Here is a 12239-nt window from a genome sequence, read left to right as displayed (position 1 = left end):
GAGTATTCAGAACTGAAAGTTTCATTTTCTCCCCACCAGCAGGAGAGTCGAAAGCCAACAGGAAGTGGCAGCCTTGGTTTGCAAGGGGGAAGAGAGTCAGCTAGCATATCCAGGGGGGGGGGGTAAGAAAGAGAGAGGGAGGGAGGGAGAGGGGCAGAGAGAAATAAAAGAGAGAGAGAAACGGGGGGGAGAGAAATAAGAGAGGGAAAGGGAGGGAGAGAGAAAGAAAGAGAAAGGCAGAGAGAAAGATTAGAGTGGGAGAGAGAAAAAGGCAGAGAACTAAGAGAGGGAGAGAAAAGGGCAGACAGATAAATAAGACAGCGAGAAAGGGGCAGAGAAATAAGAGAAAAAGGAGAGAGAGAGAGAAGAGCAGAGAGAGAAATAAGAGAGAGAGAAACAGAAAGGGGCAGAGATAGAAATAAGAGAGAAATAAGAGAGGGGGCAGAGAGAGAAATAAGAGAGAGAGAGAGAAAGGGGAGAGAGATCTGGCTACACAGAGATCTACTTTATCTGAATCCTCCCCACCCCCAATCACAGAACAGGACAGAATAACAAGACTTGGAAGGGATCTTGGAGGTCTTCTAGTCCAACCCTCTCACCCAAGCAGGAGACCCTATAAAGGGAGTCCTCAACTTACGACCCCAATGGAGCCCAACATTTCTGTTGTTAAGCGAGACCCTTTTGACCCATTTCACGACCTTTCTTGCCACGGCTGTTAAGCGAGTTAGTAACCCAGCCTGGCTTCCCCCGTTGACCTTCGGTCACAAAATGAACTGTTGTAAGTCAAGCACTACCAATATGTCATTTCAGACAAGTGGTGGCGTCCAGCCTCTTCTTAAAAACCTCTAATGATGGAGCACCCACAGTTCCTTCTGGAGGCAAGGAGTTCCACTGGTTCACTGAAATTCCTCCTTGGTTCTAGGTTGCTTCTCTCCTTGATTAATTTCTTCTTGTCCCTAAGAAACATCACCTCACTGAATGATGGTTCTTAGTTTTTTTTTAATTCCATCTTCCTGCATCCATTTCCCTGACAACCAGCTGGAGAAAGGGGGGGTGGAGAGAGAGGGGAGGGGGTATGGAATTAGCCCAGCAAACTTCTGAAGACTTTATGCCCCAGTCTTTCCCAGCCCATCTACTCCCTGGATTGCCCCATTCAGCCGCCTTTTGAAAAGAGACAGTGGGGGCCAAAGGTCTGTCACTACTGAGCATCTTCAAAAGGGGGGAGGGGTTCCACCCCCCCCCCACTTTATACCAAAGGGGAAGGAAAAGTCTTACACAAGTTACATCACTTCTTATTTCCAAAATGTGTGCGCCAGGGCTTCTTAAGTTTACAGGGGGGGAAACCATTTAAAATGTGTCTTCTTTTTTCAGTTATGAATTTGATTTGGAGAAAGTGGGAATTCATTTCATCTCCAGGACTTTGAGCTCTGAATTTGGACTGGAATTGCAGATCCTAGAAATACATGGAAAGAGGGCAGTGGAAGGATCTGGACCTTCCTTCCTTCTTTCCCTCCTTCCTTCTTTCCCTCTGCCATCTTTCCTTTTTTCCTCCTTTCCTTCCTTCCTTCCTTCCCTTCTTTCCTTCCCCTCCTTCCTTCCCTCTTTCCTTTCTTCCTCCTTCCCTTCCCTTCCTCCCTTCCTTCTCCCTCCTTTCCTTCTCTTCCTCCCTTCCTTCTCCCTCCTTTCCTTCCTTCCCTCCTTCCCTCCCTTCTCTCCCACCATCCTTTCCTTCCTTTTCCATCCTTCCTTCCCCTTCCTCTCTCTCTTTCCTTCCCTCCCTTTCTCCCTTTTTTCCTCCCACCTCCTTTTTGTTCCAGAATCCATTTGACTTCCAAAGCTGCAACAAAATTCCCATTTCACAAACAAACTATCGGAGATCAAAGGTTGGCTCGTTCCCTTCCACCTCCCCCCTCCCTTTGAGTTTTGAGAAACTTATCTACTATCCTTGGAGCATCCCTCTCCCCTCCCTCCCTCCCTCCCTCCCTCCCCCCCCCAGCAGGAAGATTTCCCTGTTCCAAGGGAGTCCTCCCCCAGGGGGAAAGTCTGAATCCTCCTGCAGCGGTGCGTGCAAAAGAAGAGCGCCCGCGGGCGCAAGAGAGAACCACCCGCCTCCTCCTTTCGCAAGACGAGAAGCGGGTTGCCAGGAAAACGAAAGTTAAAAGCTTCGCAGACCGCGCCTTCCTCCGGGGTTAGAAGGCTGCCCGGGTTTGCAAAAGAACTGCGATGGCCGGAAAAGCCGCCTCGGAACCCGCTTTCCAGTTGACGGTAAGCTTCGGGGGTCGGTTTGTTGCAAAGTAAGCAGGGTAGGGGATGGGCGGGCGGTGGGCTGTCAACCCCGGAGCAGAAAGACAGCAGGGGCTTAGCCCTCTCCAGTGCTGAACACTTCCTGCAGTTTGGGGGTGGGGGAGTGGGGGAGAAGCCCCCCACTTTTCCATCAGTTTGGTCCCATCTAAGAGTTTTACAGGGGGGGCGGAGGGAGAGGGGAGATGCTTGCCCTTAGAACACCTGGGGGGGGGCTGCCCCCTTCAGAAGGGCTTGCAAAGATTAAGACATTAGAATAGCAATCATAAAACCACTTAATTGATAAGGGGGAGAGAATGTAAGATGTGTTATATATAGAATAGCACAGAATAATAGTTATAATATATGTACATAGATAGATGTAAGATGTATTTACCCTCCCCAGGCTTCAGGAAATACTCCTGAGGCTGGGGAGGGCAAAAAATGGCCCCCAAAGGGCCAAACAGAAGTTATGGAACAATCCATTTCTGGCTTCCGGAAGGGGAAGGCCTTCGTGCCTGCTAGGGGAGGCCGTTTTCCTCCCTCCCCAGTCTTCAGGAAAGATTCGGGAGCCTGGGGAGGGTCTCGTGTGCATGCACATGGGGTGGGGTGGAGGGAGGGGAGATAGAGTGGGCAGGGTGGAGGCGCAATTTTGGCACACAGTAAGGAAAAGGTTCACCATCCCTGGTTTAGATTTTTCTACCCAACGGAGAATCAACAGCGTTGGAAGGAAACCAAACAAGGAAACTAACTCCCTGTGGCATTGTTAGGTCCCCTTGTTTGCTTTTCGTTTGCGGCTGACTTCCTCCTCCTTCTAAGTCCTCCGCCACACCCAACTTTCCACATGTCCCAGGTAGCAGCATCCGACGTCCTGCTCATATTTCATTACTTTCCAGTTGCGTTCATAGAACCGGATTAACTGAGATCTCCCCCTTTGACAGGCGATGAACCAGGAGTTTCAGTTCCTTCTATGTGACAGATGCCACGCAGAGGTGGCCAGCCCCAAACTCCTGCCCTGCCTTCACAATCTCTGCTCCCAGTGCCTTGAAGAAAACGAAGCGGCCGATGTCTGCGTCATCTGCAGGACGCCATACTTCCACCTGGCAGAGAGCCCCGAGAAACTGGACAACGTTTTCTTCGCCAACCTCCAAAACAAGCTCGGCCTCTACCGGAAGGTCACTGGGAGCAAAGATTTGGTTTGTGACAGCTGTAGGGAAGGGGCCAAGTTTTGGTGTTCTGTCTGCCAGGACTTCCTCTGCCTCTCGTGCTTCAAAAGCCACCAGAAATACCTGAACCACCATAGTCCCGAAACGAGACCGCTGAACGAATTCAAGACAGAATCTTGCAAAGACTTCCTCTCAACCATCAGAAAACCCATGTTTTGTTCCAAGGCGGGGCACAATACCCAAATGCTAAGGTAGGTTCTCCGTCTCTGCTTCATGCTCAAGCAGAGTAGCTCTTTTAAGCCACCACCATGTTAACCACTGCCTGGCTTTCTAGTCCGCCCAGAAATGGATGGTTTTCGAATCTGGGGCAAGAAGCAGTGAAGTTTGTTGCTCCAATAGACATCTGGAGCAGTGGTGGGATTCAGCCGGTTTGCACCTATCCGGGAGAACCGGTCGGTAACTTTCCAGGCAGTGCTAACCCTGTAACGAAGGCAGGAAGGAAACATTCTAGTGTTGTTTCTAGCCTCATCTTTATTGCCCTGCTTACAGAAACTGCCTCTCCGGTTAACCCTTATTACATTGTAACAGCTAAGGCGAAGCGCCCATCGATGTGAGTGATGTTGAGTTGGCCACGCCCACCCAGTCACATGACCACTCAGCCCCACCTACCCAGATGGTCATTAGGGCAGAGAACCGGTTGTTAAATTATTGAATCCCACCACTGATCTGGAGCAAGGTGTAGAGACGTTTTGAACTAACTAGCTAAGATAGAACAATATGATGGGAAGAAGAGAAGTGCCATTCTTGCAGATGAGTCTCCAATTTCTCATGATGGAAGCACCTTAGCTTGGACAACCACGAATCTGGATAGTTCTTTAGGGACAATTGTTCTAGCTGTGTGTTGGGTATCTCTAGCTAGTTTTAACTAGGGCAATCTTTGTTTGGAGAACAGGGAGAGAAGTCCCTGAATCCCACTTCAAATTCAATTCTCTGTGGAATCCTTGGTCCTTCTCTGACCTTGGGTTCCTTGGTGTCCTGAGCTCCAAGCTCAAGGGAGTATCAAGGATCCCACAGTTCCACCCTGAACTTCAATTATTCTATCGTTATTCTATCTATCTGTTCTCCTGTGAAGAGGCTTCTCTTAATATTGATGGTTTATTTCCTCCGTAGTTTTAATCCAGTGTAGGTCCCGTACTCAAAGCAACAGATAGCTTGGGCAATCGTGAATCTGGATATTTTGGGACAATTGTTTGACTCTTGTTTGATTTTTTTTAAAGTTTTTTATTTTCTCTTTCAAATTCATTCTTAAATATACCTTCTTATAATTGTTATTTAACATATGTCAATTCATATCTTTTTTCTGCCTGTATATTTACATTTTGATATTTTCTTATGTAAGTCTTGTTGGATTTGACTAGGTCAATCTTTGCTTGGGGGCCTCAGTCAAAGAGAGCCCTAAATCCCTTCTGTTCTCCATCTGTTTCTCCTAAAAAGACACTTCTTCCAAACTTCATGGTAAATAGTGTACTTCCTCCATAGTTTTAATCTAGTAGTTTCAGATGTTACTCAACAGGTAATGTTTTTCTCCTTCTGAATATGATTGTGACATGCTTGAAGATGCTCAGGTGTCTTAACATGACCTGACGGGGTGCTAAAGACCCAGTTTTGAGGTCCATGAAGTGATCAGGGATGGACAGCAGTTCCAACCACATATCATAGGTTTTGCCTTTCTTGTTTCCCCAGCCTCTACTGCAGGCAGTGCAGTCAATCCATGTGTAATACTTGTGCCCAACTGGACCGCAAGCACATGGGTCAACATTGCAACATCAGCCAGGAAATCCAGTCCAGGCAGAGCGAATTGCAGAACATGAGCGCAGAGCTGAAGGAGAAGAAGAACGTCTATGACAAGACCTCCAGCGACCTTGAGGATCTGGTGAAAAACATGGAGCAGATGAGGAATGAGACACAAGAGCTGATCCAGCAGAAGATAGAGGAGATGATCCAGATGTTGCGAGCCAAGGGCGAAGGATTCTTAGCAGAGGTAGAGTCCCATCATAACTACCAGGTCCAAGACGTGAAGAAGAAGCTGAAGGAGATGGACGGCGTGGTCCAGAGAATCACATCCAGCCAGAGGTTGGTGGAGAAGTTGCATCTCTATGCTTCTGGCCAGGAGGTGTTGGAGATACATCCTTTCCTGAAAAAGTCCATGATGGAGCTCAGAAAGAAGCAGCCCTCTACGGTGGAAGGAATCGAAGTGAGGAACTTCGTAGATATCAAGAGCCAACTCCAAAATTTGCTTCAAAGAATGACAAAAGACAACGATAAGGTTTTGCAAAGATGTGCAGGTAGTCCTCCATTTATAACACATGGAATTTCCGTCACTAAGCGCAGTTATTAAGCCAGTCGTCAGGGAAATGGACCCAATTTAGGATCATTTCTACCACGGTCATTAAGTGGCTCCTGCGGTCGTTAAAATGAATCCGGCTTCCCCCATTCACTTGTCGGAAGCCAGCTGTATCGTAAGACACCCAGAGTTGTTGGGCATGAGATGGGCGGCAAATACATTTCATAATAAATGAATAAACTAGGAAAGACACAAATTGCATTCGTGGCTGTGGACCGCAGGATGTGGCTGAAAACTGCCATAAATGCAGATTGGTTTGTAAGCATCCAGATTACAGCCACGTGAGTGTGGGAATGGTGCAAATGGTCGTAACTTCAAGGACGGGTCATAAGTCATTTTTTATATGACTTCCAACCTTCGTTAACTGAATGGTGGCAAGTCGAAGGTTCCTTCATGTGGTTTCTACAATTTTAAAACTTTTGAGAGAGTTAGAGGGGCGGTTTAAAAATATGAAATATAAATCGGTAAATAAATCAATAAAACCACAGAGGCTGAGGCTCATCTGAGTAGTAGACCGATCTTAGGCAACCAGTTGTTTCCCAGAGGATCTGGAGCTACGAAGCCAACACCAGAGGCCAGCGTTAACAGTGCCTTTTAAGAAGCTAAATCAGGGCTCTCCATAGTTGGCAACCTTAAGACTTCAATTCCCAGAATTCCTCCAGTAGCCATGCATGGAATTCTGGGAGTTGAAGTCCACAAATTATTAAAGTTGTTCCATGACAGTCCTCTAGCCCAGGAGTATCCCAAGTGTGGTAACTTTAAGACTGGTGGACTTCAACTCCCAGAATTCCATGCATGGTTGCCGGAGGAATTCCACCAGTCTTAAAGTCACCCCGGTTGGAGTGGCATGGAACTACTTTAATAATTGTGGCTGTATTTAATCTATTATTGCTCTTTCCAAGGTCCCAAACACATAGCTTTCTGAAAGAGACAGAATTACCAGCAAAACAACTGTAGGATTATATTTTTTATGACTGCGTCTTTACCCTCTTGCCCTGTTTTCTAATCCTTTTGTTTTCTACCTTCTATAGAAGCTGTTCCCGCTAAACCCCAAACTAAGCCACAGGAGGTGAGATGATTTGCACAGATATCCCATATATACAGACTATATATTATGGTATAAGGTTTCTTGCGTGAGCTGTGGGTTGGACTAGAAGACCTCCAAGGCCCCTTCCATTATTCTGAATCTGTTTGTTAAAAGGCATGGGTTTTATGAGTTACAGCAGATGAAACATTGCAAATCAAAATACTAAAAGAGGTTCAACGTTGGTCCTTAAAATGAAGATTCAGATTTTGTACTAGACTGAGTATATTCCTGTGTAAATTTGGCTGTAAGTGAAGGACTATCTGTATCCAAGATACACCGCTCACTACTGAAATATCATCATTTTGTTTTGTTTTCCTTCTAGAACATTTTTGGAAGATTATTGGTAAAAAGGGACCGCACTGACCGGGAAACGAACACTGAGCACCATCCCAAAATGGTCAAAATTGAGCTGTTAAATGATGAGGAACCAGGGACCAGTTATGGAGCCACTGGAGGTTCTTACGTCCCAGCAACTCAAGAAGGCCTCAAACAATCCCTTGATGACACTCTACAGATTGCTCATAACGATTTACATTCATCTGATCAAGGTAGTGTTACATTCAGGACACCTCATCTTGAAATTTCAAGAGACCCTTAAAATATTCTGCATAAAAGAGATCCTATTTTTGGAGGTATGAAGGGCAGTTTTTCTGTGTGAGGTTCATCCCAAGGAAGGCCCGGAGAATAATGCTGCCACAAGGATGATGATTGATGAAAAGGCCTTTTGATTATTTAAAGGAAGAGTTGACCTTATCAGAAGCCTTATCAAAATTGCAAGTAGCAGATGATTTGTGTGACTCATCCCCCCATTGTTCAATTTAACCTTATCAAAAGCCTTATCAAAATTGCAAGTAGCAGATTATTTGTGTAACTCATCACCCCATTGTTCAATTTTGATTATTTAAAGGAAGAGTTAACTTTATCAAAAGCCTTATCAAACTTGCAAGTAGCAGATTGTTTGTGTGTGTGTCCCCCCCCCCAGTTGTTAAATTATTTGAATCCCACCACTGGATAGACCCAATTACAGGACCAATGGGGCCCCTGTTAGAAGGCCTGAAAGTTAGGAACCTCCTGGAGAAGGTCTATCTACATGGTAACTACACATAGATGTCGTGATTGATGCTGTTAATGGAACATTATCCAAGAAGTAGCTTTTCATTGTGATTTCATTATGGCTATTCCTTAACACATGTCCTTTCTTTGACAGAAGATAACTGTTTGATTAACATTTCTTCAGAAGAAGAATCCACTGATGATGATGATGATGATGATGAAACCGAGGTGAGTCCATATTCACCTAGTTCCAGAATGCCATCTCCTTGGCATTCTCTTCATAACATGAGTTTCTGCCCCAAGACGTACAATGATTTGTAGACCAATATAATTTGAGGACATATATCTATGCCACCTCAAGGAATGATTCACAGATCCTCCTTTCACTGCATTGTGTGGGACACCAATATCTCTGTTGACCAGGTCTAAGATGGAGAAAAAAGATTACTTTCATGTGGTTTCTCGTCATCAAAGGAGGATCTCAACCAGAGGTGGTATTAAGCAAGTTCTGACCAGTTCTGGAGAACCGGTAGCAAAAATTTTGAGTAGTTTGGAAAATCGGTAAATACCACCTCTGATTGGCCCCGACCCCATCTATTCTCTGCCTCCCGAGTCCCAGCTGATCCGGAGGGAATGGGGGTTTTGCAGTATCCTTCCCCTGCCATGCCCACCAAGCCATGCGATGCCCACCAAGCCACACTCACAGAACTGGTAGTAAAAACAATCTGAATCCCACCACTGATCTCAACTACAATTTATTTACTGCAATATGTCTGTTAGTTAACAAGATTCTTGCCTTAACAGTTGAGCTTCATGATTCAGTTCTACCACATTTTACCCCCCAAAAAATAATGATTGGGGAGACAAGTCAAATAGTTCTGGATCTCCAGAGCATAACGTTGATTGTTCATCTTCTTTGTAGATGTTGATCCTTCCCCTGGACATCAACCTTACATCACCCGGTGACCAGAAAAGTCCTGTGAATTATCCATTATGCCAAACGGAAGATGTCAGCTCACAGTCCAAGATCATATTCTTTGACCTCAAGTCTCTGTGTAAGTGGCCTTGATCTCCAAGATATTGGTGAGCATATCTATCCTGGGAGCCAAGTGTGGTCACCTTGCCTGAAGTAGGCCAACTCAGCCTTCTGTTTCATAGAATGACCTGAAACCACAAAGCATGAGGGACACCATCACCCCTGACAAGAGTGGCATAAGGCCCATAGCCTTGCAGGCAGTGGTGAAATTCAAATATTTTTACTACCGGTTCTGTGGGTGTGGCTTGGTGGGCGTGGCATGCCTTGGTGGGCATGGAAGGGGAAGGATACTGCAAAATCCCCATTCCCTCTGGATCAGCTGGGACTTGGGAGGCAGAGAATAGATGGGGGCATGGCCAGCCAGAGGTGGTATTTACAGGTTCTCCGAACAACTCAAAATTCCCATTATCGGTTCTCCAGAACTGGTCAGAACCTGCTGAATACCACTGTGCCACTGCAGCTCACTTGGTGCCGGGAACACTGCAGATGTCCTAAATATAAACTGGTTGTCAAGTGTCCAAATGTATCTCACATGATCATGGGAATCGTATGACCATTGTCAGTTCAAACCATCACTAAATGAACTGTTGTAAGTTGAGGGCTACCTGTATTCTTGTTAAGTATGAGAAACGTGTTAAGGTCCATCGCTTTCATCCCTCAACCTAGACCAATGATGTCTCTCTTTTCAATGCAGCAGGAAATATCTTTCACCTGGTCGCCCTCGGAGAGGACGCCACCATTTTCAGAGTCACGATTTCCTGCCTGGAGACCACAAGGGACCTTGTGTTCGGCATGGATGAGTTCCTGAAGTATCTCAGCAGCCTCCAGAGGCCCATTTTGGTGGGATACAACCTGTGGTCCATGAACCTCCCTGCCCTGCTTGATGCCCTTCAGAAGATCAACAAAGAAGAGCAGTTCAAGGCGTCCATCTTTGGTTTCTTGGATGCTTTGCCCCTCATCAGAGAGAAGTTCCCAGAAATCTCTAATTATTCACTGAAGAATCTGGACAAGATATATCTGTGGGGACAGTTGGACAGCACCAAGGCGGATGACTGCGCCAAGACTCTCAAGGACCTCTGTACCATCTTTGAAATTAACAACCTGTTCCAGAGAAGGCCTCTCATCGCCTGCTCCAGCTTCAGATGTTACGCCTCACTTCAGCCTCTCCTGCGGGAGAAAGTCCTCTCCATGCCCTCGGTGCAGACTTTGGCCCTGCACAATATCTCCCTTTTCATCCTTCAGTCCGTCTATCAAAGCGATCCCGAGAAAGGGCTGAAGAAACTGTGCAGGTGCTTGAACTCCAGGCTGCGGATCGGGGAGAAAAAAATTCAACGCTTGAGCAAGATCCGCAAGTATTTCGAAAACCTCCTATCGTCCCTTCCAGAGATTCGTTAAGGAACACTCTTCCTTATAGTGGAGTTAAAATGTCCTCACCGAGGCCTCCCGAGATTATGAAGCTGACTCCTCCTCGTCCTGATAAAACCTCTTCTATTTAGGTTAAAGGGAATTCCTCTCCAACAACGTCCCGGCCAACAGACTTTCATGAGATTTCACAACTACAGGCCTTTTATCAGGCTTGAAGAGCTGCCAGGCCGATATCTTCCAAACTCCAAGCAGTAGCAGCAATTCCTTGGCAAAAAATCAGGAACAGATCTTCACCCTCATGAATTGGACTAATTGTCTCCTGCAAACTCCCCTTTCACTCCTCTTTATTTCTTCTGGGAGGGGCCATTCACCATCTACCTGTTCCTTTACTCCCAAGTCGGCCATTGTTCCTTAGCTGTTCTCCTGGCAGCTCTGCTCATGCACACATCGGGACCAGGCTCCAGCTGTTCTTCTGCCCCACTGATATCTGACTCTGAAGGCAGCTGATAACTGTCAGATGGCCCTGGCCACCTCCCCGTCTCTGACACAGAGCCCTTGTCAGAGCCTTCTCCGGACTCCAGGACTGGCCCAGGTTCCTCCCCAACCGCCTTACTGTCTGAGTCTTCTACCAGCTCTTCTGGCGGGCCACAACATAAAATGACCCTTCTGGGAACACAAGGGACTTCTTCTGAAGTGAAACCACACAGGCTTGGGTGGTATACCTGGCCAAGGTCTTCTGACATTTCATGGGAGCATGACTGAGTTCTCATAGACTACATCAAAGTGCTTTATGGAATCAACCACAGATGGTGAGGCTTGTGCATTATGTGAAGCCATGAGCCTTGATTTATGTACCACAACTTTGTGCTGACCGCATTATCGCTTGAGGCAATGGTTCAAAATCCAACCCCAAAGGTTTTCTCAGTCCATTTTGGTATCTCTCAAGGAACTCTTTGCTCATACACATGAAATGATTACAATAAGAGTAGGGTTGGAAGGGACCTTGGAGGTCTTCTAGCCCAACCCCCTGCTTAGGCAGGAAACCCTACACCAGACAAATGGTTATCCAACATCTTCTTAAAAACTTCCAGTGTTGGAGCATTCACAACTTCTGGAGACAAGTTGTTCCACTGATTGTTCTAACTGTCATGAAATTTCTCCTTAGCTCTAAGTTGCTTCTCTCCTTGATTAGTTTCCACCCATTGCTTCTTGTCCTGCCCTCAGGTGCTTTGGAGAATAGTTTCCCTCTTCCCTCTTCTCTGTGGCAGCCCCCAAATATTGCAAGACTGCTTTCGTGTCTCCCCTAATTCTTTTTTTAATTGATGATATGAAATCTGAATGTCCACCATGAAAGCTCAGCTAGTGTTTTAGAACGTCTTCAGTTGTAGTTGGGTGAACTTCAACTACTAGCAGCTGCAAAAAAAACTCTAGTCCGTGAGAAGTAAGACAAGAAGTCATAGTTAGCAGTACCTGTTATGTCACACGTGTTGTTTCTTTCCAGTTTGTATGTCTTTCAACCCAGGAAATCATATATCCTACATATAGGTTAAAGGCAACAACAATATTAGAAGTTGCAATAAAGTTATTGTATTAACAATTTCCTACATGAAATCCGAGATTAGTTTTGCTTCTGATGAACCTTTTTCACCTCCCAACGCCCAGTTGGTCACTTGGAAACCTTAAGTATCTGTTTGTTGTTTTTTGAGGTCAGATAATCTTAAGGATTTGAAGTCCTGCTTCTATCCACAAAATTACATATTGAAAAATGTGAGATTTAGAACCGATGCTTCAACAGATGCTCCTTTTTCCACCATAAACGCAAAACAATAAAGCTATTTTATCTTTTGA

The 12239-nt window shown here is 45.8% G+C and overlaps 1 protein-coding gene across 1 annotated transcript; it reads left to right on the top strand.

Annotated features, from left to right (window-relative positions):
* The first annotated feature begins 2190 nt into the window (after window positions 1–2190).
* Window positions 2191–12239, top strand: LOC148048434 (protein PML-like). Its single transcript, XM_087704026.1, has 8 exons — window positions 2191–2265; window positions 3222–3697; window positions 5190–5791; window positions 6882–6919; window positions 7260–7485; window positions 8145–8218; window positions 8913–9045; window positions 9721–12239. Exons 1-8 carry the CDS (start codon window positions 2224–2226, stop codon window positions 10419–10421), a joined length of 2292 nt encoding a protein of 763 aa, XP_087560152.1. The 5' UTR covers window positions 2191–2223; the 3' UTR covers window positions 10422–12239.

The sequence above is a fragment of the Thamnophis sirtalis genome, unplaced genomic scaffold (genome assembly GCF_051295495.1).
Source record: "Thamnophis sirtalis isolate CommonGarterSnake01/CBP01778 unplaced genomic scaffold, rThaSir2_p1.2 scaffold_2, whole genome shotgun sequence".
Lineage (NCBI taxonomy): Eukaryota > Metazoa > Chordata > Lepidosauria > Squamata > Natricidae > Thamnophis > Thamnophis sirtalis.
Note: the sequence above shows the minus strand (reverse complement) of the source record. Positions and strands in the feature narration are given on the sequence as shown.

Coding starts and splice junctions, on each gene's coding strand:
- LOC148048434 (XM_087704026.1), top strand. CDS start 2,224: ATGGCCGGAAAAGCCGCCTCGGAACCCGCTTTCCAGTTGACG. Junction 6,920..7,259: donor CCCAAACTAAGCCACAGGAG/GTGAGATGATTT, acceptor TTTTCCTTCTAG/AACATTTTTGGAAGATTATT. Junction 7,486..8,144: donor TTTACATTCATCTGATCAAG/GTAGTGTTACAT, acceptor TTTCTTTGACAG/AAGATAACTGTTTGATTAAC.